This window comes from Hylobates moloch, unplaced genomic scaffold (assembly GCF_009828535.3).
Source record: "Hylobates moloch isolate HMO894 unplaced genomic scaffold, HMol_V3 SCAFFOLD_11, whole genome shotgun sequence".
NCBI classification, from domain to species: Eukaryota; Metazoa; Chordata; class Mammalia; order Primates; family Hylobatidae; genus Hylobates; species Hylobates moloch.
The window spans coordinates 13,990,015-14,017,082 of record NW_026652286.1 but is presented as its reverse complement, the minus strand read 5'-3'; the positions used below and the strand labels follow the sequence as shown (position 1 = coordinate 14,017,082).

Below are 27,068 nucleotides of genomic sequence, written 5' to 3'. Positions count from 1 at the left end.
GTCCTACATCGGGACCCTCCTGGGCTAGCACGCTTCGAGGTGATGGCCAGCAGGTGGCGCTCTGCATCAGTTCATGGGGGCGGCCTGACTCGTGGGAAGGCAAACACACAAACCAAGGTGCCTGCTTTAAATCCTCAAAGTAAAGGTCCTCTTAACTACTTGTCATAAAACACCCTGAGACACTCGTCTTGGAAAATCGAAGTGTCAAGCTCAGCATCTTTGCCACATTTCAAACTAGGTAATTACCTTCTCTCCCAAAGGGAACTGCTTTATGTATTTGTGTCCTTTCTAGGTTACAAGTTTCCCAAAGGCAATGATCTTGCCTTCCACTCACTCTATACAATGCTGAAGTGAAATGCATATTTTACAATAACAATTTAATTATTCTACATTCCTCTGAGCTACATGATGACCTGTTATATAATTGCCGGTAATACAGAAATGTGCCTGCCTCATACAAACCCTTGCAATACATAGAAGTTTTTATTTGACCTAAGAGTAAATTGCTTATTTGCTTCTCCTTTAGAAGAGAAAAAGCAGAGCATTTCCCCGCCATCCCAAATTACAAGTCATAATCAAATAAACAACACTGCATTTCAGTCTGTCATTTTTATTAAGCCTGCAGAGCTGTTTTTTTTTTCTACACACGACAAATACTTTGATATAATCTAGGATAATAAAATAGTTGAACAACTTTTTTTTAAGATTTATATTTGTATAGAAACAATCTGTGGAACTCCTCACCTCAAAATGAAGGTGTCTAAAAACAGTGATTCATCAGCATTGCTTTAAATAATTGTTTTGGTTAAAAGTTGTGGTTTCCATTCTCAACTGAAATGTGTCTCCATGCAGTTTTCCTTGGGTCCAAAGCTTAAGGCCTTGGGAAGGGGGCCAAGAAAAAAAGAATGGCCACTCTCCTTTCTGTCCTTCCCTTGTGTGGAGGACAGTGATTGAAACAGGGGAGTTACAAAAGCCAGGAAGAAAAGAAATCAATTGCACATCTCTAGTTTGCAAGCGTCAAAGTCACAACAAGTCTGCACACAACAACTATCTGTAGATATGAAATTCCATCATCATAGCACAGAGCCTGCTTGCCCCTAAATGTTCCTTTCTTCTGCTAATCATGTCAGTTACTATGGATGGGCTGTGGCCGTAAGTTCTCCCTTAAGGGCTGGTCCTTCTGTCACCTTGAAGGGTCAGCCCTTGAATTATGCCACTTGGATGCTATGTCTTGGTACCCAACAAAGGTCTACCATCCCCTAAGAAATCCCTTACCCCACCCTCAAACCCCCAAAGTGCCTAAGAGTGAAGACGAAGATGCCATGGAGACGGCGTCGTCAGTGAACACCTCCCCAAAGATGCCCGGGGACTCGGGCCTATATCATCCCATTGATCTTAGTCCACTCGTAGATGTCCTGTTCGCACACTATGTCGGAGTTGATGAGGAGGTATCTGTCACCTACACAGAAATGCTTCTGACAGGCGGCGCATTTGAAACATTCCAGGTGATACACTTTGTCTTTCACCCGCATTGTCATCTCATAGGCACGAATCCGCTTGTCACAGGATGCGCAGAGACCGTCTTGCCCAAAAAGCCTGGGGCAAAAGAAAGAAAAGCTAAGAAGACAGTGAAAGGGACAATCCTGGAAGACAGGGCTCGGTGATGAGCCCTAGAAAGGAGGCCGAACTTTTCAGGATGTCAGGAAGCCAGGGAAGGTCAGCTCCAGAAGGAGGGCCGGCTAGTGCAGTCTTTCCCAGCAGGAAAAGGGAACTCAGATGAAACTGGCATTTGGATCTGGCATAACTCCTCCCTTTTCTGAGCCTTCTCCCTGTCTGCAGCAACTGTTCATCATTCCTCTAGGCTGCCCCCTGGCTCCTCCTCTGTGGGCAAGACTCTCAGCTGATGTGATCTATGATAAGGAGTTAGGCAAGTATTAACTGTCCCCTCCCAGGTTCAGGTGCTGGAACCCTCATTTCAGAAGAGCAGCTGGAGAGAGACCCTAGGGGCCCCTTTGAGAGGGTACTGACCAGGAATGCAATAAAATGGGCATTCTTCTGAGGCTCCCAAACTCTATCATGTCAATAGCCACTGATTCTACCCATGGGGAGAGCTGGCCTTGAATATCTCCATAAGCTGCAAAGCACATCTCCACCTGATTATTCGCTGGGGCTCCAGCTGCTGGGAGACAGGAGTTCCACAGAAAACACGCGGTGCAGCTAATCGTGCCTCTGAGACATGGAGGACAAACAGCATCTCTCCACCATGAATGGAAGATCTTAATTCATGGCCCTCGCTGCCCACTGGCGTGAATCAAAAGGGAAACTTCTTTTCTGACATTTAAATCAAGACTCTCCCAAACCTCAGTTGATCAGTCACTTATTTCCGGCAGTATTCAGTGTCAAGGTGGGAGACAGAACATGGCAGGGCTCGGTGCAGTGGTTCTCAAAGTGTTGGTCCTGGGACCAGCAGCATCAGCACTGCCTGGGAACATGTTAGAAATACAAATTCTCAGGCTGGGTGCAGTGGCTCACGCCTGTAATCCCAACACTTTGGGAGGCTGAGGCAGGCGGATCACTTGAGCTCACAAATTCGAGACCACCCTGGGCAACATGGTGAAACTGTGTCTTTACAAAAAATACAAAAATTAGCCGGGTGCGGTGGTGCATGCCTCTAGTCTCAGCTATTAATACTTGGGAGGCTGAGGTGGGAGGATGGCTTTAGCCCGGGAGGTGGAGGTTGCAGTGAGCCGAGATCATGCCACTGCACTCCAGCCTGGGCCACACAGCCAGACCCTGACCCAAAAGAAAAGCAAAAATTAAACAAACAAACAAACAAAACATTCTCAGCCCTCCTCCCTCCCTACCCAACTGAGACACCCTGGGGAGAAGGCCAGCAGTCTGTGTGTTAATGAACACTACCGGGGGACTGGAGGCAGGCTGACATTTGAGAATCAACAGCAAAAGTGCAGTAACGCAAGTACCGGAAGCAGAGAAGACCCAGCTTCAATGTCCCGGACCAGCCCTGAGTGACCCTGGAGAGACCTCTGATTCTCTGAGCCTCAGTGAAATGGCAGCCATCATAGGCTCCACCTCACTCGGCTGTTAAAACAACCAAACGAAGCATGTCAGGGCACCCATGGTCAAGGGCTAAGCCATCGCTGGTTATGTTTTAACACATCTTGGGTGTATTCCCAGCTGCGCCAGTCTTGCCACAGGAAGTAATTTTCACTCGTGGCTGAAAACATAGCATGTCAGCAGGTGGTTTCTACATAAAACCTTTAGGACAGTTTTAGGTGAATGCTTGTTCTTATTGGAAGTTCTGGTTGATTTCAGGATATCAGAGAATCAGTGGGTACATTCTTAGAGGTTGTAGGGGACGCAAGGACAGTTGACACATTTTGCAATATTTGGGCAAGATTAATGGAATTGACAAGAGGTGGTCTGTGAGTGGAGAGCTCATTGTTCGGGCCAGGGCCAGCTAATTTGTCTCTGAATCCTGCTTTCCATTTGAAGATCTCCGAGTGTTTTCAAAGCACCGCCTGGGAGCAAACTCATTACTGAGGGAGAACATTTTATCCCAACGTAGCAGATGGTGGAGCTGCAGGTAACCGCCACATTGGAGGTCACGGAGTGGAAAGACAGTTCTGGTTTTCTGACTGTTCTGTAAGTTAAGTTTGGGCCTGGGCAAGGATGAACGACTGAGAAAACAGTGTGCATGGAATGAATCCAACTGCCTGGGGCATGTGATCCTTAAGGAAGGAGGGAGCTTATTAAAGGGAAGTCAGGGGGTAAATTACAATCCACATCAGGCAGCTAACGAAGGGAAGGACAAAGGACGAATATGTGGGAGACAAGTTCAGGTCCCAGCATCACCTCTAATTTGCCAGGTGACCTGAGCAAATGGAGTCCCCTGTACAGGCTTCTGTGACTTAAGCTGTAAAGCAAAGGAACTGAAAGAGAAGGTCCCCGTAGCCCCTTCCAGCTCTGGGATTCGGAGATTCTAATATTAGTAAAAAATACGCCAGGACTTGACACCTAACTTGAGCATTAACCTCTGGCACCAAGAATTGGTATCTTAGGCTGGATATCCCAGAAGCAGCCCCTGAGGCAAGGATTGATGTGCCAGTGATTTATGAATGAGGCATTCTCAGGAAAAACCTGGAAGGCAGCAGGGGAGGCTGGAGGGAAAGGGAGGAAGCCAAGCCAAGTTGTAACCTCAGGCAAAGTCCCTCAGAGGGGAGGGACCCTGGAATATAAGTTATGCCTGGCTCCAGACAAGGCTGCAGGGCTTGGTACTCCCACCGTGTCTGTCACTGGTTAAGGTCTATTGGGGGTCTAGCGGGGGCAGGCATACTTCTGGCTCTAACAGATTCAGGTGCTGGCTGTTAAAAGCAAAACTACTGCCATCACCACCACCCCACCACTCCCAGCACACAAGAATTAGTGAAAACGGATCCAAGGAGATCTGGCTCAGCACAGACACGAACAGCTGCTCTCGGGTTCCCGACAATACAACACAGCAGCAGAGTTGAGGTTCTGCATGGGGGTCTCATGAATATTTGAAGCTAAATGTCGGAAAAGAACTGTAACAGGCAACTCAGCCACTGGAAATCCTCACGGGGACAAGTTATCCTAGTGGTGAAGCAGAACTCAACCCCATTGGAGGGCCCGTTCAGTCACTCCTCCAACTTGCCTTGTTAAAAGATCCTGCCAGATATACTAAGAAGGCCAGTCAACAAGATCTTGGCTAAAGAACCATCCCTGATGCAAAAGACAATTTTTCCCCTCTGTCAAGAGATGTCCCGTCTTAAGCTCTCTGCTGCCCATTTTAATAACAATAATATAAATATTAAAGAATGGCTGGAAATGCCTGCACTAACGCAGAGTTAATTAACATGTTGCCTAGGAATGTGGCAGGGAGAAGAATTATGTCACCAAGACACAAGTTAATTAACATTGGGTTCTCCCAGACTGTTTTTTTTTTCCTCTCCTTTTTGAAAATGGAAAGGATTAACAAGCCCAGGCAGCACGGGTTTTATTCCTGAATGTTATATAAAACGGTAGAGATAGGGAGAAGCCGGGGCTCTTCTGACCTTACTCTATCTGCACTTCAGTTAATAAGATTCAAATGATTTGACAGGGATGGAGTCACGGGTCCGATGGGAATCATTCACCCGTCTGCCTTCTCACTGACTTGGCAAACTGGGAGTGAGCAAAACCAGGTCTGTATTTATCCCAATTCTATTTTTTGTGACTTAAAAAAAAAGAAAACTGACCAAAATTATAAGCATGATCATTGCAAAACCCTACTTATTTTCTCGGAACCACCATATCTGCAAGGACTGCCAAGGACGTTATCTGGGAATTCAAGAAGGACAAAAAGCTTCTATCAGTCTTCAGATAAAGCTTCCTTCACCGTGAAACTGCCTGCAGTTGTTTTGGTTTTGTTTTGTTTCTATAATGTAAAATGCTCTGAGGGCAGGTTTGGGAGGAAGAACTGGCCCAGCAGCCAAGGGCGCTGAGGTCTCAACAAGCATCCATGGGTTGGATGGTCCTGGTGTATCAGGGAAGCATGCTTCACAGACCCTCTGCTCCAGGAAGATGGAGAAATACTGACAGCTACACAGTTGAGCAGATCTGACAGTAGAGGGCACAGAGACAGCTACCTCCACAGCAGCTCTTCGGAAACTTGAAACGCTAGTACATTCTAGGCAAAGGCATTCACCCAGTGCTGGAAAATTCGGATGGCCAATGGGACGGCCCAGAGCATGGGAGATGTCCTCAGCTCCTGTCTTACTGGGCGTTGTCGAGTTCCTATTTTACTCTTCCATTCTTCCATCCCTTTGCTCATTAGATTGGAAAATAATGATTACATAAGAGCAGCTAACATCTATTTGATCCATACCAAGCCAAGTAGTTTATCTGCATTATTCCATCAAATCCTCCCCACATCCTTAGAGGTAGGTGCTATTATCATCCCCATTTTACAGATGAGGAAATGGAGGCTTAGGAAGGTTAAGTAACTCGCCCAAGGCCACCAAGCTGGGAAGCAATGGTATTGGGACTCAAACCTCCAACTGCCTGCAGGGCCTTTGCCTTTCTGTTCTTCGAAGACTGCCTTCCTGCTATGAGTCAATGCTTGGAGCTCCATATGCTATTTTTAAATTTCTCATCGTATAATATTGGAGTCATACAAAAGAATATTTAATGTTCTGAAGCATTCAAATGAGGTCCTCAGAGCCCACCTCTAAACTTATAAACAGAAACACTCCCAGTCCCTCTGATCCTCCGTGCGTACTCCTCCTCAACCCCATCCCCTAGCTTCTCCCGCTCCCCAAGGGAACCACTTTTCTGAATTTTGGGTGTACAATTCTCTTGCCTTTAAAGACATTAGTATTTTACCACATAGGAACGTAACCCTGAGAACATGCTTCTCAAACAGGAAGAAATGCCCTCTGCTTCTCAGCATGGGAGCTGAGACTCAGCCACTGCAGCCTGACCTCTTTCTATAGGTGGTGTCCGAGCCTGGAGCAGGGTCAGGGGCAACACACACAGACTGCAGATGTCCATGGACCTCCCAGCCTCCCTTCCGAGGGCCCCAGTGGAGTGCCGGGGAGGGTACCTGAGATAGTCTCTCCGGCAAAGCTTTCGGCCCAGTTTGTAGTAGAGGCGCCGCCCCACCTCGCCCAGCCGGCAGCCACAGAGATCGCAGCTCAGGCAGTCCTCGTGCCAGTACTGGTCGATGGCCTTCAGGAAGTAGCGGTCCCCGATGTTCTGCTGGCAGCCGCCGCATGTCAGCAGGGACGGGGGGATCTGCAGCACCTCGTCCACTGGTTCCCTGGAGAGAAGGCCAAGCATCAGGGACAGCCTCACCAGAGTGAGACCAGCACCGAGGGTCCGAGATTGTTTTGGGTCAGACAAGGCATCTCACCTGACTGCCTTTCAGTGACCTAAGGGAGAAGGGACACGACAACACATCCCTTGGCCAGATTGCAGAGTCCCAACCAACCTTGGGTTAAGATGGGAAAGAGCCAGACCTTACTCCCTAGATCTCTAAGAAGTAAACACAGGGCACCAAGAGGCATCAAAGGCAACTGCAGGTGGCACTGTGCCCGTGCCCATGCCCAGCACTACCTGGGCACCTCTGGTCTTCTGCTTTTTCCCACTCTCCCTGCTGACTCTCCCTCTCTATCTTCACAGATCTCCCTCATTTTCCTCCTCCTATACCCTGGACCCAAGGGCACTGCCTAACCTCAGAGGAGGCACTCTGGACTAAAAGAGTTGCTCACCGCCAGGGCAGCAGATGACCCAGAGTGCTAAGAATCTGCAAATCCCCAGTGCCATCCTCCCGCCAGCCCTTCCCAACCGCACAAAAGCAGAGGTGAGGAAGAAAGAAGAATGAGACCAAAAATTATTTTAGGTTGCTTTCTCTTTCCAAAATAAAAATTCCATCAGGATATAACAGGAATTCTCCTAATTTTCCTTTTTTACAGAAATTCCATTTTCCATTCTTCCTACTGAAGGAATACTTGGAGGAAAATCCCGTATCGTAAGGCCATTGTTGCACTTATGAAGGACATCAAATAGGCCTTTCTTTCCTTACCTGAACATTTTTATAAGAGTAAAACTGATTTGGATAAAGTTGATTTGAGGAAGAAAATGAAGTGGGGGCAATGATTATTTCAAAAAGAGTGGAAGGCAATTAAACAGACACTGACATCTCAATCCAGCAATTGTTAATAGGCTGTGACACGTGTTCTTTCGTTAATACGCCATGCATAGCATCTCCTGTTCACTTTGCTTCCCTGGAATCTGAATACATTTTTACATTTAAAAATAAATAACTTTGCTAAAAGAAAATAAAGGAGTGGAAGGACTTATTCTAGTGTCCCCCAAATGGGACACAGCAAACGCTTAATACTTGTTGATTTATAATAATTAGCAAGTGTTCTCTGGAACCTTGAACACAAATCTATTTCTTAAAAATCGATTATGTTTCACAAAACAGACCTTCTTCCAACTGTAAAATTCCCAAAAGGAGGCCGGGCGTGGTGGCTCACGCCTGTAATCCCAGCACTTCGGGAGGCCGAGGCGGGTGGATCACGAGGTCAGGAGATGGAGACCATCCTGGCTAACACAGTGAAACCCCATCTCTACTAAAAATACAAAAAATTAGCCGGCCAGGTGGCGGGCGCCTGTAGTCCCAGCTACTCGGGAGGCTGAGGCAGGAGAATGGCGTGAACCCCGGGGGGCGGAGCCTGCAGTGAGCCAAGATCACGCCATTGCACTCCAGCCTGGGCGACAGCAAGACTCTGTCTAAAAAAAAAAAAAAAAAATTTCCAAAGGGAGCTTCCTCCTGGGTACCCTGCAGGTATAAATCCATGTCTCCTCTTTCTAACTGGTACTAACTTACCAGGTGACCTTGTGTCCTAATTGGTCTGTGCCCATAAAGCCCAGCAGCCATTATACTTGGGGACAGGAGGCTAGGTGGCTCAATGTCTGTAACACTCTGACAACTTCAGGTGATCCTGTCATGTGAAGTATGAAGCTTTAGGAGTGCTAAAGCCATGCCCACACTTTCTAGATGCAGTGTAACAGCACTTCATGAGATTATCATCTTTGGAACAAGAAAATGGGAAGCTCAAGTTAGTTTATCTGGGGAAAAAAAATGGCCAGGTACCGTGGCTCACACTTGTAATCCCAGCACTTTGGGAGGCCAAGGCAGGAGGATCACTTGAGCCCATGAGTTTGAGGCCAGCCTGGGCAACATGGCAAAATCCTGTCTCTACAAAAAATATAAAAAATTGCCCAGGCTGCAGCACACCAACATGGCACATGGATACACATGTAACAAACCTGCACATTGTGCACATGTACCCTAAAACTTAAAGTATAATTTAAAAAAATCATCACCATTATCATATTCTAGAATGTTTTCATCACTCCTAAGAGAAATCTGGCTCATTAAGCTACTATTCCCCATTCCCCCTTCCTGCAGCCCCTGGCAAGCACTAATATTTCTGTATCTATGGATTTGTCTATTCTGGACATTTCATATAAATGAAATCATACAAAAAAAAATTGCCCAGGCCTGGTGGCATGAGCCAGTAGTCCCGGCTACCCAGGAGGCTGAGATGGGAGGATCATCTGAGCCCAGGAAGTTGAGGCTGCAGTGAGCACTGCACTCTAGCCTAGACAACACAGTGAGACCCTAGCTCAAAAAAATTCAAAACTATAGTTTTTTGTTTGTTTGTTTTGAGATACGGTTTCACTCTTATTGCCCAGGCTGGAGTGCAATGGCACAATCTTGGCTCACTGCAACCTCCACCTCCTGGGTTCAATGATTCTCCTGCTTCAGCCTCCCGAATAGCTGGGATTACAGGTGCCCACCACCAGGCCCAGCTAATTTTTTTTATTTTTAGTAGAGACGAGGTTTCATTCACTGAAGCCTTGCTTTCTTTCCTTTGTTTCTACAGATCGTATATAAGGACTGCCATTTCCCCTTCTAATAACTAATACCCTAGCTTTTTCATGTGCATCAACTCAGAATTGCATCTCTTTTCTTTCCACAGCCCATGGTCTTACTCTGGGTTTTCAAAACCACTCATGGCACCTCGATGCACATTGGATGTCCCGATGTTGATGCTGCCAAAGGACTGTGAAAGAAGAGAATTTGCCCTTAGCTGGTGCAAAACTGCCTGGAATTCAAATGAACGGCTCTTGTTACTCACAGGGGAGGCAGTGGGAGCCACCAGTGGCATAGCAAGGGAATCTCTGTGTTCATGAATTCTGGCTGGCTTTCTGTCCAAATGTTTCATTTGCATATAGCTAGGCAAGTCTCCATCTGTAATTTGGAGATGCTGACTGTAATGACCCCAGTTGGATTTGAGGAAGTACACAACGAAGCATCTAGTAGGATACTGGAAAACAGGAGGAATGTAAAGTAAAAGAGTTACGGTGATGGCCTGAGATGAGATGGAGAAGTAAAGTATAAGATACTGGCTCTGTCTTTCTATACTTAATTAATGATAATATCACATTATACTTAGTGGACAATCCAAGACAATGACTGAATTAGATTGATTCACCCTCAAATTAATATTTTATATTCTCCCAGACCCTTATCTTGAATATTATACCTGAGTATCATTTCAGCCTGGATTTCTGGGATAATCATAACAATTTCTAAGGGCGTGGGGAGAATGTGCTGCAGCAATTTCTCAACTGGCTTGTCCCTCTTTGATCAGAACCTGTCTTCGTTGGGCAAATAGTGAAGGAAGGAGCTGGTGAGCCTCCAGCAGTAGGTATCTGCTGTATTAGGAAGTTAGGATGTTTCAGTTTCTAACCTCAGTGAAAAAGCACAAATTCTGAAAGAAGCAAACTTCCCTCAGGGAAATGAAAGCTTCAGATTTATCTTCTATTGAAAGGATTAGTGACTAAATTCTGCTGATCAAAAAGGCATGAGGCACCAATTCATCCAATTCACTCCCTTATTGTGTTACCATGATCTTGCCCAGGCTCTGAAACTCAGAGCTCAGTTGTAAGTTTATTTTTAAAAAGTGATCAAACCACCCTTTAAACCCATTGTTTGCATAAACATACTTTTAAAAAGGAATGTTATTTTTCTCCTGAGAATTTGTTGAAGGAAGTGGGGGTTTTTGCTACAACAAACCTAGCTCATTACAGAACTGGTGTCTTAACCTTCAAGACTGAATAGTGATGTTTATATTCTCATTGGATGGTGGTACTTCCTGTGTTTTATGAGAACATGCTGAGCTTTTATGCTGGTAACTGAGGGTAAAACCCAGGTAAATAAACACCATAGAAAGCCGAAATTGAAGGGTGTATGTATGTGTGTGTGTGTGTGTGCGTGCGGTGTTTCAAGCAGGAAAGCACAATTCTTTTAAAGCAGGAAAAGAAAAAACAAATGTCTCTTAAAAGCACAAATGGACAAGTCATTAACCGGCTCCTTTGGTCTTGTGTAACAAATCCCTTCAAAGGATTAGAGGGGGACTTCAAAGGAATAAAAATTCTCAAAAACAGACAGCTAATGACTCTTAAAAGGGCATTTGCGTTGACAGGAAAATGATATCTTAAACACCCCTTACTCCCCATGTTAACACTAAAGAATGGGTGAGGGATAGAAAAACATTCCAAACCAGTACGAGGCTCTGAAAACAGATGTGGCCAATGCTCATTAGAGCTCTGGTTCCCTGACCCCAAACCCTTTTGAGACTCTGCTAAAAACTACAAGACTCTACTCCCCAGAATAATTCACCTATACACAAAATGGTGCACTAACTTTCGAGGTTCACAGGCCCCCATCGGTGGACCCCGAGGAGGGGTACACATACTCAGATTTACTCCGGATTTCGCTGCTCTAGAAATCCCTGGAGGCCCAGAGCCAGCTCCGAGGTGGACGGTCGGACCCCTCACCCGCCCGTTACCCGCGAGGCTGGCAGCGGCTCCACCTGCGGACCGGGAAGGCGGCCGTTGGGGACCCCGGAGGCAGCCACTTGGAATGTTCCCCTTTCCAAGACCAAATGGACAAAGAGAAAGGGCCGAGAAGGAGAGGGGAGAAGGGAGCAGAGTCAAGCCCGGAACGCTCTCCGGACTGCACCTGCGCGCCTCCAGGCTACCCTTGTGCCTGCTCCCGTGCAAACTTTCTGGCCCGTGGTGGTTTTGGGGAGCGTCCTAGTAGCCTAGAGTGGCCCACAGAGGCGCCGGGCCGACCCCTCTCCCTGCCGCCCGCCGCCCAGTCCCTCTCCCAGCGCCCCCGGAGTCACCCGGGAGGAAGGGGGAGCCCAGCGCTCGGCACAGGGGGCCAAGGGCACGCCGCGAGCGCGCACCTGGAGCCCCCTCGCGGGCCGCCCGGGTCCCCCCGCTGCTCCGGGACGCGAGGCCGTGGACACCGGGGGTGGCAGGGGCAGAGGCGCCGCACTTACTCTGAAGGATCCAGGCTCTTCCTTTCGATGGCCGAGGACATTGGGGAGGGAGGCGGGGTGCCGGGCGGCGGGGGCGCTCCCTTTGTGGCGCGGGGCTGGCCGGCTGCCGGGGCTCGGACCCCCTCGGGTGCTCGGGCGCCGCCGCCGCCGCCGCTCCTGCGCCTCCGCTTGCTCCGGCGCTCCGGCGGCGAGCTCGCCCCTCCGCGCTCAAGGACAGTCACCGCGCTCCCTTCAAACGCCAAAGAGAGAGAGCGAATCACCGGGCTGCGGGCGCGCCGCGGCCGAGGCGGGGGCCGGGGCGCGCAGCCTGGCCCCGGGCGGCTGCAGCTGCTGCTGCTGCTCAGGACTTAACCTTCCATCCCGGTCCCGCCGCCGCCGCCGCCGCCGCCGCCCGGTCCCTCTCGCGCGCTGTCGCCGGCTCCGCGCCGCCCGCGGGGATGGTGCGCGCCCGCCCGGCCGCTCTGAGCCCCTCGCACCTTCGGCCCCGGTCGCGGCGCGCTGCTCGCCGCCGAGGGCAGAGAGGGGGCGGCGGCCTGGGGGCGGGGAGGGGACGGTGCGTCTCTCCCCGGGCTTCCTCCTCTCTCGGGAAGGTCTATTTTCGCTCAGCTTCCCTCTGTCTCTGGTTTCATTTCCTTTTTCCTGATCACGATTCAAATACAATAGAAGGAAATCACATTTAAAGAGACAGCTGCCCGGTCCCCCCACCTCCCCTTTTTTCTTCCTTTTTTTTTTTTTTTAAACGGGGCTCCAGGGGATTAGCAATACAAACAGCAGCATCAGGAGTGACTTGGCTTCTTAAAGGGGCCAGTGTCGGGGACGGGGAGAGCCGCTCAGCGGACACCTCTCCTTGGAGAGGAGGCTGGGCAACCACTAAATCATTCTTCAGGGCTTCCCCTCTTCCTCCTTTCCCTTTTGGTTTAACTAAGGCAGAAAGTAACCCACGAACAGCTCGAGCAAGCAAGAAAAGACAAGAATGTGAAATAAGCACCTACAGAAATGCAAGTGTTCCCGGTGGATTTTGCGCCCGTCCCAGGTTCGAGGTCCCAGGTCCACGGACGCCGTGCACCGGGATGCCCTGGACAGCGCGGCTCTGCGGGCTACGGGCTCCAGGCTGCGGCCGCTCTCTGCAGAGGCGATGGTGGTGCGCGAGCCGCGAGTGCACGGGCTGGGGACGCCTAGAGCAGAGCCAGGGCAGCTAATCCCAGAGGGAGGGTGGCTGGGAGGGACCACGCGGGGCCGGGGCTCCTCTCAGTCGGCTGGTGGCGGAATCCCCTCCCTCTGCACCTTTCCGAAAGCGGACTCCTGCGGTTAAACTGCCCCCCAGGTAAAGTGCCAGTAGTACCCCGACCAGAGAAAGTGCTTTTTCAATGGTCAAGAACAGGATCAGAGAGATTATTTTGCCCTGGGTCAGGCACAGAGAAAGAAGGCGGACTTGACTTGGGGGTTCAGGCTTCCCCCTCTCAGCCTCCTTCTAGAAAGAGGCAAGAACGCAGAGGGGAAGCGGGGGAGGCTAGTAGTCTGCCCTTTCATGGAGAAAAACTTTGGCTCTCCTGGGCCTCGGAGTTCCTTGAAAATATCTGCGTTCAGAAACTGAAAGGCCTATTTGTGCGTGATGCCAGTCATTAAGGCTTGCAAAGAGGGAACGTACTTTCAGGATCCATGGTTTTATATGATCAGTCCGGATCATAGGCATACATTTTTGTTCCCATTTTAACTAGAGTTTACTACTGCCTGCATGCTCTTGTCATTTTCTGGTCCCTGTGTCCCAAGGCTTGGGTCCCTAATGGGTATAATCAAAAGCTGTGTGTGTGTGTGTGTGTGTGTCTCAAAGGAAGCCTTAAGAGCAAATTTTTGTCCTAGTGGAGACTTCAGTATACAAAAAGGCTTTTTCGGCTGTGCTCGGTGGCTCATGCTTGTGATCCCAGCACTTTGGGAGGCCCAGGCTAGCCTGAGCAACACAGTGAGACCCCGTTTCTACAAAAAATAAAAAATAAAAATAATTAGCTGGGCGTGGTGGTGCTTGCCTGAACTCCTAGCTACTCGGGAGGCGGAGGTGGGAGGATTGCTTGAGCCCAGGAGGTTGAGGCTGCAGTGAGCCATGATCGCACCATTGCCCTCCAGTCTGGGGAACAGAGTGAGACCCTGTCTCAAAAAAAAAAAAAAATTGGTTTTTTTTTTTCCGATAGACCCTTGTTTTTAATTTAAAAAAGAAAATACTTAGAATTTTAGGCAAGCCTAAACTATGCGATAAATATGTAACCTACCACACTACTTTCATTTCTAACAGAAATGAAAATAAATATATAGGTTGTGATGAACAGTTTACCTACTTATAACCAGTGAATGTGGTGGTTAAACGCTGGAATTTTGGAACCCAACTGCCTGGGTTTGATTTAGACTCTTACTTATCAGTTAGCATGGCCTAGGAAAATTATTTAATCTGAGGAGGCAGTATGTGGTAGTAACTCTGGAGTCAGACTACCTGGATTCTAACCCATCCTTGACCACGTGTGTGAACCTGGGCTCACAGCAGGAATTTAAACTCCCAGTATCCCGGTGGGGCTCGGTGGCTCACACCTGTAATCCCAGCACTTTGAGAGGCCGAGGCGGGCGGATCACTTGAGGTCAGGAGTTCGTGACCAGCCTGCCCAACATGGTGAAACCCTATCTCTACTAAAAATACAAAAATTAGCCGGGTGTGGTGGCACATGCCTGTAACCCCAGCTACTTGGGAGGCTGAGGCAGGAGAATCACTTGAACCCGGGAGGCAGAGGTTGCAGTGAGCCGAGATCGCGCCATTGCACTCCAGCCTGGGTGACAGAGTGAGACTCTGTCTCAAAATAAATAAATAAACAAACAAACAAATAAAATAAACTCTCAGTATCCTCATCTGTAAAATGGAGACAACAGAACCTATTGCCTAAGTTATCGTGGTGATTATATGAGTTAGAGCACAAAAGGTGGCACATAGATTTGTAATGGCATGGGGGTAATAACAGATATGAGGTTGCTTGCCTGAAAAGCAACTGGTATATAGTAAGCACTCATAAATGGCAGCTGCTATGTTATAGCAAAGGGCATCATTAAGATAATTTTAAAAGAGCTTGAAATTAAGTTTAAAGGTGAAATGGGGGTTTAAAATAAGAACTGCCCACCCAAATTTGGAAACTATTTCCTGTTTTTTAAAAGCAGGAAACAGGATCCCTTCACCTCACCCCCTTCTTCTCCTAAATAAAACATGTGTTTTCCATTTTAACATTAATTATCGTGGTGACTAAATGACCTGTTTGCATCTGCTTGGGTGTTTTTTGTTTGTTTGTTTTTTGAGATGGAGTCTTGCTCTGATACCCAGGCTGGAGTGCAATGGTGTGATCTCAGCTCACTGTAACCTCCGCCTCCCCGGTTCAAGCGATTTTCCCTACCTCCGCCTCCTGAGTAGCTGGGATTACAGGCGCTCGCCACCACGCATAGCCAATTTTTTGTATTTTTAGTAGAGATGGGATTTTGCCATGTTGGCCAGGCTGATCTCAAACTCCTGACCTCAGGTGATCCACCTGCCTCGGCCTCCCAAAGTGCTGGGGATTACAGGCATGAGCCACCGTGCCTGGCCACATCTGCTTGTTTTTTATTTAATCTGATAAATTATTACTTTCCTTGTCATAGTTTTGCATGGGGCTCAAGTCAGTTGTCAAAATAAATATATCCTTGGGTTCCAAGAGGTAACCTCAGAACAGCCAAATTCAGGGCATAAAGTTTCTTTTTAATAATATGCTTCTACTTTGAACTGAGTGTGTAAAGAAAAAGAGATTACTGCATATGACTTTGGGTCAGTTTCTTATCTTTCACAACTCTTTGGGGAGAACTTCCTTAGAGAAGGTGAATATTTGAAATGGTATCTTAAGATTTCAATTTCACACATAGTGGTTGTAAGAAATAACTGCCTACCGGTGGGATTTCATTCCTATTCAATGGGCAATTAAATCGCTCAAATTTAAGTTTAACATTTAGAATCAAGTCTCAAAATGTGTTTTTATTATGAATAATTTTAAAGCAATCATGACCTTATTGTATCCTCCCATAACAACTAGTACATGCCTTATGCAGAAGAGAGACTCAGGAACTATGAGGTGACTGGGACATGTAAAACGGTTCTTTAAAAGTTGAGGAAATCTCTGTTTGATCCCTGCCAGTGGGACTGAAATTTCATTCCTTTTCCCTTTCCCCCAATTCCTTGCAAATCTTACATATCCTAAAGTCTAAAAAATGTTCAAGTTTTCCTTCCTGAATAAGAATGCTAGAAGAAGAATGAATCAATCTACATGATGGCTGTGACCCCAGATGGATCATTTTTTTTCCCTGTGAGCATTTTCTATTCTTTTTGCTTATTACATTTACAATTGTTTTCTAAGGGAGGAGCAGTTTCAAGTGACTAAGGTTCCTTTGCTAAAATGGACTTCTGATAGAAATGAAAATGCAAATATAATTGAGAAGATCCCAACATTATGATAATTTACCTCCCTTTTTTTTTCAACTATTAGAAGCCAAGTTGCAACATATGCTTTGTCACTTATGACGTTCATATACAAAAATATGACATTTTGTTTCTAAATATGGCATTCAGGAACAAAAATAAAGATCTGTCTTAATAGGGTTTCGGCTCCCATGGAGAATTTTTTGAACTATTCGGTTGTCACAGGCATCTTGTGCTCAGACTCATTTCAGAACATTTCAGGGCCAGCTGATAGATAAGTTTTCACAGATGTTAGGCCTATTAGTAACCTTAGTGATAAACAAATTCGGTTTTCTATATAGTAAAGAGCCCAAAATACATCTTTTAAAAAATCCATTTCAACTGAGCCTTAGGATGAGCATAGAAGCTCAGGTGTTTGCTAGCTGTGTGACCTGGGGGAATTTACTTCACCTCTCTGAACCTCAGTTTCTGTACCTATCAAATGGAGGATGGAGGCAATCATAAGGTCACCAGGACCAGAACTAGGATGAGGCCACTGGGGTGCCTGCTTGCCTCACAGGAGTTGTGAGAGGAGTCAATAGGATATGTATAAAAATGCTTTGCACAGTGATGCTGCACAGTAAATGGTCAGAAATGATAGCTGTTGGTATTACCCCATCTTTCAGAAGTGATCACCACTGTATCAGGAAGCAACAGTCTCCCAGCCAATCAGGACATCCACCAAAGAATGCTGAGACTGGGGTGCTGTAGAAAGAGCTGAAGTTCACCTAAGACCTCGGCAAGCCTCAGGCCAGAAATGCAGGGCTGTGCCCATTTTGGGGCCTGGGTAGGCTGCTGACAGCTGCATTGCTTCTCTGCTACACTAACTGCTTCAGCCACATCCCTGATTTCTTCATGTGATTTTCCCCCTTCCAACAACTTTCAAGCCACCATTTATAATTTAAAAAAGAAGCCAAACAAAGCACTGAAGGAGCCACCCCCAAATGTCACCATTCCTCAGTGAGTTCTTAGCAGTGTTAAACTCATAGTGTGTCCTAGTGGAAGGGGCCTGAGAAGTGGGATTTTCTAGCTTGCTCCTTGGAGCAGAAGGAGTTTGAAAGCGCCTCCCTAGTGGGCGTCACCCACCCCTGCTCCCACTGCAGCAGTTCTGCATTCATTGACCTTGGGCATGTAGCCCAACCTCTCTGCATTTCAGCTTCCACATCTGTAAAGTGGGAGTATTCAGAGTACCTACTCATGGAGCTGTTCTAAGGATTCTGTGAAATGAAGCAGATCAGGTGCTTGGAGAGGAAAGTGGCACACAGTCAGCTTCTATGGAAAATTTTGCTTATGAAAAGAGATTCTAACTTTAAAATGTTTGGGCGGCTGGGCGCGGTGGCTCACACCTATAATCCTGACACTTTCGGAGGCTGAGGCGGGTGGATCGCCTGAGGTCAGGAGTTCGAGACCAGCCCAGCCAACATGATGAAACCCTATCTCTACTAAAACTACAAAAACTAGCCAGGCGAGGTGGCTGGCGCCTGTAATCCCAGCTACTTGGGAGGCTGAGGCAAGAGAATCGCTTGAACCTGGGAGGCGGAGGTTGCAGTGAACTGAGATCGCGCCATTGCACTCAAGCCTGGGCGACAAAAGCGAAACTCCTCAAAAAAAAAAAAAAAGTTTGAGCACCCATTGATAATTCAGACCCTTTGATGGACAAAGCAAATGAGACATACAGGGTCAACAGCTCCTTCTTCCGCCTCAGGCCATTGTCAAACCTTCCCCCACCTTCTCTTCTGGGTACCAAAACCTGGGCTTTATTTGCTGCTTCAAGTTCAAGGTGTGAGTCAGAGCCAGGTAAGCCGACTCACTGAGCTGTCTTTGTGCTCTTTGTTTATGCAGTCTGTCTCCTCTCTGTAGCTATGCAGAGGTACCACACCTGAGTGACACACCACAGTGCCTGGGACCCCGACACAGCATATTTGAGAGCCAAACTCACCGTGGCCTGGAAGGCCTTATTATCTGACCTCTACTGCCCCGCTGTCCTTTTCTCCAGCATGCCGCTTCACTCTGTCTGCTTGAAACACACTGGCCTTCTTTCTGGTTCTTAAAACAAACCAAGCTGACTCCTACAGGAAGGCTTTTGCACTTGCCCTTTTCTCTGCTTGCAATGCTCTTCCCCTGGATCCCCCATGGCTCCCATGTACTTCATTCAGGTCTCTGTTTGAATATTTCATCCTCAGAGGGCTTTATAAAATCCTGCTTCTCCTCACTCTCCATCCCCGTTATCCTGCTTTTTCTTCCTAGCATCATCACTATTTGCTCTTTACTACAGATGTATGTGCAGGGTTTTGGTGTGTGTTTTGTTTCGGCCTTTCCTCCCAGCTAGAATGTAAACTCTGTGAGGGTAGAAACTCTTTCTGACTTGTTCCCAGTTGTGTCTTCAGCACCTAGCATGTGCCTAATGTGTGGCTGGCCCTCAATAAATATTCATTAAAAGAATGACTGTACAAATGGCAGCACCATTCCCCTTGGCCAAAGCATGCCTGCATGATGCCCTCTGGGTGAAAGTGTAGAAGGAACTTCAAGATCCTTTGTTTTTCTTGAGCATCATTACTGGGAGAAGAATAATGGCCCAGATACCATTTATATTTGGGACCAAGAGTTTGGTTTGGGAAAGAGATCAGGCTCTTGGCTCCCAGGAACAGAGAAACGGGTGGTGTCTGGAATCAACAAGGCCACTCTTTGAAGCCTGACTCTCCACTGCAGGACCTCTACCCTCTACAAGGACTAAAGTGTAGAATGCAGTCAATCAATTGAGTAAAAGCAAAGGCTTTGGAGAGAGAAAGGCTTGTGTTTGAGTCTTGGCTCCTTTAAGTACATGGTTTTAGGCAAATTATTTAACAGCCCTGAACCTCAGTTTCATCATGTGCAAAACAGGGATAATAATATCTTCATTACAGTGTTGTAGGAATAAAATGAAATCATGCATGCCAAATGCTGAGCCCAGTGATCAGCATGGAATAAATGCTCAACGGATGGCAGCTATTATTAGAATTAACTAAGCAAAGAGAACCTCAGAGGACCATAGTCAACCAGGGCAGGGCTTTCTTGGCTGGACATAGATGGATAAGTGGAGTTCTGCCCTACAAGGGCTTAGTTCAAGTAAGGTGGGGTCAACATTCTTGCCTGGGGAACACAGTGTCTTGTCTTACCTCTCCTGGTATGGTGGCCTCCACGGGACAGGTGAGTTAGGTTCACAGAGGCCTGGCCCAGGCTCACATTCAGGAAGGCAACATAAAGAAGGTGCCAGAAGCCATTCCTGGCCATTGGCTCTTCAGAGTCACGTGTCTCTGATCCAAGACATTGCACCCCAGACAGGCTTTCTATTGGAGGAAGTGGGGAGGATGGGGACAGGCCGCTGCTGGGGAAGCTATGTTTTCTGGCATTTGGGCCATCAAAGGGCACTGAGCCTGGCAGGGGAAGGTAATTCTGACCTTTCTGATGGCACTTGCCCCTACAAACTGTCTCCAGATTCTTGTTTTTTTTTTTTTTTTTTTTTGAGACAGTGTCTTGCTCTGTTACCCAGGCTGGAGTGCAGTGGCGTGATCTCGGCTCACTGCAACCTCTGCCTCCCAGTTTCAAGTGATTCTCCTGTCTCAGCCTCCTGAGTAGCTGGGACTATAGGTGCACACTATCATGCCTGGCTAATTTTTGTATTTGTAGTAGAGACAGGGTTTCACCATATTGGTCAGGCTGGTCTTGAACTCCTGACCTCAGGTGATCTACCTGCCTCAGCCTCCCAAAGTGCTAGGATTACAGGTGTAGGCCACTGCGCCCTACCTGTCTCCAGATTTTTTTTTTTTTTTTTTTTTTTGTGGCGGGCGCCTGTAGTCCCAGCTACTCGGAGAGGCTAATTTTTTGTATTTTTAGTAGAGACGGGGTTTCACCGTGGTCTCGATCTCCTGACCTCGTGATTCGCCTGCCTCGGCCTCCCAAAGTGCTGGGATTACAAGCGTGAGCCACCGCGCCCGGCCCCAGATTCTTAAGCGACAAACCTCAGCAGGAAGGAGTAGAGCTGGAATCTCGTCAATGATGCTCCCTAGAAATACCCATTGTTGAGGGAGATACCCTTTGGCGGTAAAAAAAAAAAAAAAAACAGAGAAAGAGCTGCTTGTTTTTTCTGCCAGTTTTTGCTGCTTCCCTTCAGTCACCCCTCATGTGTTTTACTGCCACACTAACTAATCTGGAATACTGTTTTCTTCCCTGTCAACACCATGCTCAAGAATTTGCAATGGTTCCCTATCATCCATGACCATCCACAAGTTGCTTAACCTCTTGAGACCTCAATTTTCTCATTTTATAGAGAAAAAAGGCAGACTGGAAGGTTAGAGCTGAAATTCTATGTGTGATTCTGTCATTCTAGCAGGTCGAGACCAAATTTCCCATGCTTCCATTGAAGGCACCCTGTAATCCTGCTCACTCCATTGATCCAACTTTATATCCCATAGTCCTGGACCCTGAAACTTCCCATCCAGTCTGTTCTCCTCTCTGATCTTAAATATCCTGCCTGTGCCATTTCTGTGCACTGTTATTCTTTTCTATTGGGGATGCCTGCTTTCTCCCTGTTCTAAAGCTTTGATACTAGAATAGTAGAGTGATTAAGAGTAGAGGCTTTGAGATAAATAAACCTGGCTTCGAGTCTCTGCTTTACAACTTACTATCTGGGTCATCTTAGGAAAATCTCTGAGCTTCAGTGCTTACAATGATAAAATAGAGACAATGATAAACGTAGGGGTAGGAGCAGTCATTGAGATAATGTATGCAGTGGGCAGAGCACAGTGCTTGGAACATAGTAGGTGCTCAGTAAATGGCAATGATTATTGCAGTTAGTACAAAATCCTCTGCAGTCTTCTCTGCTTCTCCAAATCTTGTCCAATGTGGACCCAGATCCAGCTACATCTTTACCCTGAAGGTTTCTCTGTCCCCTGAAGCTCATGGTGGTGATCCCTTTCTGAGTTCCTATAGCCCTTGGTCCTAGTGCCTAGCTAGGTGCCTCATTAGATTCTGCTTTGCAATGCAATAATTTCACATGTGTGCCTGCAACATCTTGCCTTAAGTCCTTGGAGAAGAGAGACCATGGTTTTCATCTTCACTAGCTCCCAGGATACTGATATAAATATGGAGATACTTAATCATTCCTTTTGAATTGAAGCCTTCAAATATCACATCCATGTTATCAGTTGCCCAGTTCCTAGATTCACACTGATATTTACAAAGCCCTGAGTGTCTTTGCATTGGTGAGGAAGGCCTCCCCAGAATCATTGTTCAAGATAGCCCATGCATTGTCACAAACCTTTTAAAAACCCGGTAACTAAAACTATAACATTCTTAAAGAAAACATAGGGGAACAGCTTCATGACATTGGATTTAGCAAGATTTCTTGGATATGACTCTAAAGGCACAGGCAACAAAATTAGAAATAGATAAATTGGACTACATCAAAATTTAAAACTTTGGTGCATCAAAAGACACCATCAACAGAGTGAAAGGGCAACCCACAGAATGGAATGATATATTTACAAATCATATATCTGATAAGAGATTAAGATCTAGAACATATAGGCCGGGCACTGTGGCTCACACCTGTAATCCGAGCACTTTGGGAGGCCGAGGTGGGTGGATCACCTGCGGTCAGGAGTTCAAGACCAGCCTGGCCAACATAGTGAAACTCCTGTCTCTACTAAAAAAAAAAAAAAAAGAAAAAAATAGCCGGGCGTGATGGTGTGTGCCTGTAACTCAGGAGGCTGAGGCAGGAGAATCGCTTGAGCCCAGGAAGGGAGACACAGGTTGCAGTGAGCTGAGATCGTGCCACTGCCTGGGTGACAGAGCCAAGATCACGTTTCCAACCTGGGCGACAGAGCAAGACAGGCTCTGTCTGGAGTTAAACAATCCAGTTTCAAAATGGGCAAAGAACTTGAATCTCCATTTCTCCAAAGAAGACATACGAATGGATAAGCACATGAAAAGATGTTCTATATCACTAATTATTAGAAATGCAAATCAAAACCACAATGAGATACTACTGCATACCCATTAGGATGGCTAATGCACAAGTGTTAACTAGTACTGGTGAGGATCTGGAGGGTTTGGAGCACTTGTGTATTGCTGGTGGGAATGTAAAATGGTGCAGGCATTACTGAAAACAGTATGCTGGTTCCTCAAAAAATGAAAAACAGAATTACCATATGATCTAGCAATTCCATTCTGGACATAAACCCAAAAGAATTGAAAACAGCAACTCAAACAAATATTTGTACACCCATGTTCACACCAGTACTATTCGCAATAGCCAAAAAGTGGAAGCAACCAAGTGTCTATCAACAGATGGATTTTTTAAAGTGATATATGCATACTATTATATGTGTACATATATATATATATACATATGAGATATATATATATAAAATACATACAAACACATATGATTCCACCTTAAAGAGAAAGGAAATTCTGACATAAGCTACAACATGAAAGAAACTTGAAGACATTGAGTGATATAAGCCAGTCCTGAGAGGAAAAAGACTATATGATTCTACTTTTGTGAAGTACTTAAACAAATACATAGAGACAGAAAGGTGAATGGTGGTTGCCAGGAGCTAGGGGGAGGGGATAGTTATTGTATAATGGACAAAACATTTCAGTTGGAAAAGACTAAAAAGTTCTAGAGCTAGATAGTGGTGATGGTCACCGAACAATATTTATGTGCTTAATGCCACTGAACTGTACCCTTGGGAGTGGTTAAATGTTAAATTTTATGATATGTGTATTTAACCCCCACATGCCCCCAAAAAAATCTGACAAAAGTTAAAGACCATTCCCTAGGTGTAGCTCTGTTCCTACATGCAGAATCTTACATATTGTTCCAGGGAGCTCACGGTCTTCTCAGACTCATCTGTGGACCCATTCGACAACCAAATGTTATGGGGAGGCCAGTCTCATGAGCTCCAACACATTCTTCAGTGTACTCAATGGCAATCCCTATCCACTTAGGCCTTTTCGAATAGTGCTCATCCCTGACTTCTGGATAAACTTCTTTGCAGAAGCCCATTTGGCTCCAAGGACAGAAAAAAAGAGTGCAGGTTGTTAATTACGCAAAGCCACAGCATTAACGAACTCAACATTCTTCTAGATATCTCCTCTCCTGTCTGAGAATCCAATACTTAGAGTATAGCAGGTCCCAGCTCCATTTGGGGTGGCGGTGGTGGAAAAGGGGGCGTCTCTGATGAGCAGAGCATCTTTAATGCCTGCTCAGGCCAGAGCCGCTTTCCAAAGACTTCGAGACTGCCGTGGGCCTGCTGACTCCTCTCAAGCTTTCAAGCTACAGTGCTTCCCATCACATTGCAGAAGGCCGCCTTGGGTCATATCTCATAAAGGAAGAGCTATTAACAAATATTCCATTTGTATTTCCTGCGTGGCCCTCCATCTGGAAATATCTTTTATCTGGCAACTTTTGCAAACTGAACCGAATCTTGAAGGAGGTCTTGGCAGGTTTATGCTAGCCTCTCTATCACTCCAATAAGTCATTTCCATCCTCACCTTCACAAGGGTCAAGCAATTGTGACTCGGGATGGAAGACGGGGCTGGCACGGAATGGTAGCAAGTCATCTGGGCCCCGAGGCATCTTTTTAACCCTGAAAACGTCCACTTGGAGGGCAAGAGCCAAATCTAAAAAATTATTACACACACTGTCTCTCAGCTCACATATGTATGCTCTCACTCCAAGTTCAGATCACAATTTACAATTCCGCATTTTGTAATTGTTAAGTGCAGTCTGGCTTCCCCAAAGACTGCAAGCTCATTCTGCCCAGGATTAAATCCAAGAGCCTTCTTAGCCCAGTTTCTGGCATGCAGTAAGCATACAATAATGGAAGGAAGGAATGAATGAACAAATGAATTAATTAAACCCACCTTACCTGCCTCTCCACTAGTTACTTCAAGTTCAGGTTGAAAAATAGCTTCTTTTCAGAGCGGTTGTTTTACTGAAAGAAAATGAGAGGAACCCTCTGGTTTAGACAGCTAGAAGTAGAAAGGAGAAAGAGAGAGAGAGAAGAAAAAGAATTCTTATCTTCAGTTAGAGAAATGTTTCCACAGGTCCTTGATAAACTAGGGAAAAAGACCCCCAGGGCTTTCTGATAGCAGGCGGGTGTCCTTGATAGTGTGACGGGTGGGGCAGGCGGAACTTTGGCATCGGCGTAGGGATGGATTCTAACGGTTTCTTTGCTGGTTGAAGAGGCTGCTTCCTGCCGACTTCTTATTTTTTTCTTCTTATTCTTCACTTACCAGCCCAGCTTGTGAATGTGAAGGAGTTGTCCCTTTTCCAAATGAACAGGACTGGTGTATCAGGTGGCCTTGCCATTGGATGCGCCTGCCGGTCTGAGAAAGCAAGTGTTCTGTCTGTGTCTGCAACTGTTTGTGTCTCACGCTTTGCAAACCTCTTATCCCTCTGAGTCTCAGAAATCCCCCTTGAGTGAGAAAGGGCAGGTAGCCTGGTGCCCATTTGATAGGAGAGGAAATTAGGCCAAAGCCCTTTCAAATCTTAAACATGCCTAAACTAGAGAACTGGATGACCCTTATTCCTTAGACTCGGGCATTCTTGCTCACAGGAATGTCTTTTGAGAATTTATTTTTCAAGAGGAAGAGCTTCATGAGGCAAAAGCCAACACACAGACACCGTATTACCTAGTGGCATTTATTGGATTTGTCTCTTGAGTGATTCAAACAAAAGATTAGGTTATAAATAGATAGACCTAATTGTTGCAAATAATACCTACCTTTTATTGAGCACTTACTATGTGCCAGGCATTTTAAATACTTGATCTTATTCAATCCTGATAAAAAAACCTCCTGAGATCGTAGTATTATTCCAATTTTACAGAGGAGGAAACTGAGAGAGAAATTTCAATAACTTTCCCAGGGTCATACAGTTGCATAAATGTAGGAGATGGAATTTAGACCTAGGTCTTCTGACTGTATGCCCTCACCTCATTCGCTATGCCAGTGTTTCCCAAATTTCCTACGGTTGCATGTTAGGAATACATATTCTTAGGCCCATATCCAATCTCCCAGATCAAGGCAGAAACCTCAGAAGGCCTTTCCCTGGATACCTGATCTAAAAAATAGCCTCCTCCCAGGCACTAACACACCGCTATTTAATTTTCATCATTATATTTGTCACTACTTGATATTCTCTTATTTGTGTATTTGCATATTGTCTTTCTTCTCCACTAAGGGATGAGTTCCATAAGTGCAGATACAAGATATCCAAAGTTTTAACTTCTAGAAACTGACCAAGGGGGATGGTACCTACGAAGTACTCAATACATATTTATTAGATAAGTTAGTAGACACTGTCCAAAGTACTGTGTTAAGAAGAATTGTGAGTCTGGACCCAGGTTCTGGAGAGAAGACGAGAACACTAGTGTGTGTCCTGAGGTTTCAGGATGGGAAAATGTTGGCACATATGCCATGTATTTGCCATCCCAGAGAAAGAAACTCAGTCTCCCCAAAATTAAGAGGAGGATGACACAGCAAGTCAGTAGGAGAGCCAGGTAAAATGCAATCACTTCTTTCCAAGACCTTTATCTCTTACTTGGAAGTCAAAATGAACACATTTGTAATGGAGAAGAAATCCACGGTCAACAGTGAGGTGTTGATCAAAACTGCAATCAGATCGGATTAGGGAGAGATCAGAGTGGACATCAGCATGGAAGGCTTTCTGGAGGAAGCAGAAAATCCAGTTGCCCCTTGATGAGCGATTATCTGGAAACTTCCTTTGTTGTCAGGCTTGTACTATGAGCTATACATAGAGTGTTTTTTTAGGCCCTTGCAACACCCTAATGAAGTAAGTATTGTAATCATAATTTTATGGGTGATGAAACTGAGTCACAGAAAGGCTACAGAACTTGCTCCAGCTCACAGAGCTACTAAGGACTGAGTAGGAATTAATAGCCAGTGATTTCAATAATGGTTTTCTTAAGCAGAGCAGGTGTGTCTGGTAGGAAACAGCCCAAGTAAGGATCTGGGTATGGGGTCAGTTGGAGGAGCTGGAGGTGCAGTTCACAGGTAGTAATGAAGTCAACTGGTTGCAGAATTGGACCATAACAATATTCCAGTGAAAGGAACCAGATCTGCTGTTCTCTCCCATTTAAAAGCATCGGATGCCAAAACGCACCACACCTGACCCGTTGATCACAGGCAATTCAAAGGTGTATTACTTATGCAGGCATAGGCTGCGAGGGGAGCCCCTGGTTGAGTGCCCCACTGAGAAGAGGACTCCCTGACCTCTCGGGAGGAGAAAGAGCCTGGTGCTGGGGACCCACGTAGATATAGGACAGGGGCCCACCTGTTGAATAATGCCGAGAGGAGATAGTGGGGGAAGATTAATTTTGAGTGATCTGCTCTGGTGGGGGTCAGGCTGGGGGCGGTCAATCAAAAAGAGCAAGAGTGAGTTTTCTTGCATGTGATTACTAGGTGCTGCAGAGGTGAGTGGGGCTGAGTGGGTGGTGAGAGGTGAGAGGTGCCTTGATGGTTTCTGCCCCAGTGGGTGTTAAGTGTTGGGCCAAATGACATTTTGCTGGGAGCAATTTTCGCACTCAACTCAATTTCTTCAA

General features: G+C 46.4%; 1 protein-coding gene across 1 annotated transcript in view; it reads right to left on the bottom strand.

The window, feature by feature from the left end:
- Positions 1-396: 396 nt before the first annotated feature.
- The window catches only part of LMO2 (LIM domain only 2), a 98,761-nt gene continuing 72,089 nt past the window's right edge, over positions 397-27,068 (bottom strand). The window contains exons 2-6 of the mRNA XM_032166299.2: positions 24,372-24,437; positions 12,298-12,584; positions 11,946-12,174; positions 6,623-6,838; positions 397-1,596 (exon numbers count right to left, since the gene is read on the bottom strand). Of these exons, the coding sequence (XP_032022190.1) occupies positions 1,377-1,596; positions 6,623-6,838; positions 11,946-12,174; positions 12,298-12,304 (672 nt within the window). The 5' untranslated portion in view covers positions 12,305-12,584; positions 24,372-24,437 and the 3' untranslated portion in view covers positions 397-1,376. The remainder of the gene's footprint in view (positions 1,597-6,622; positions 6,839-11,945; positions 12,175-12,297; positions 12,585-24,371; positions 24,438-27,068) is intronic.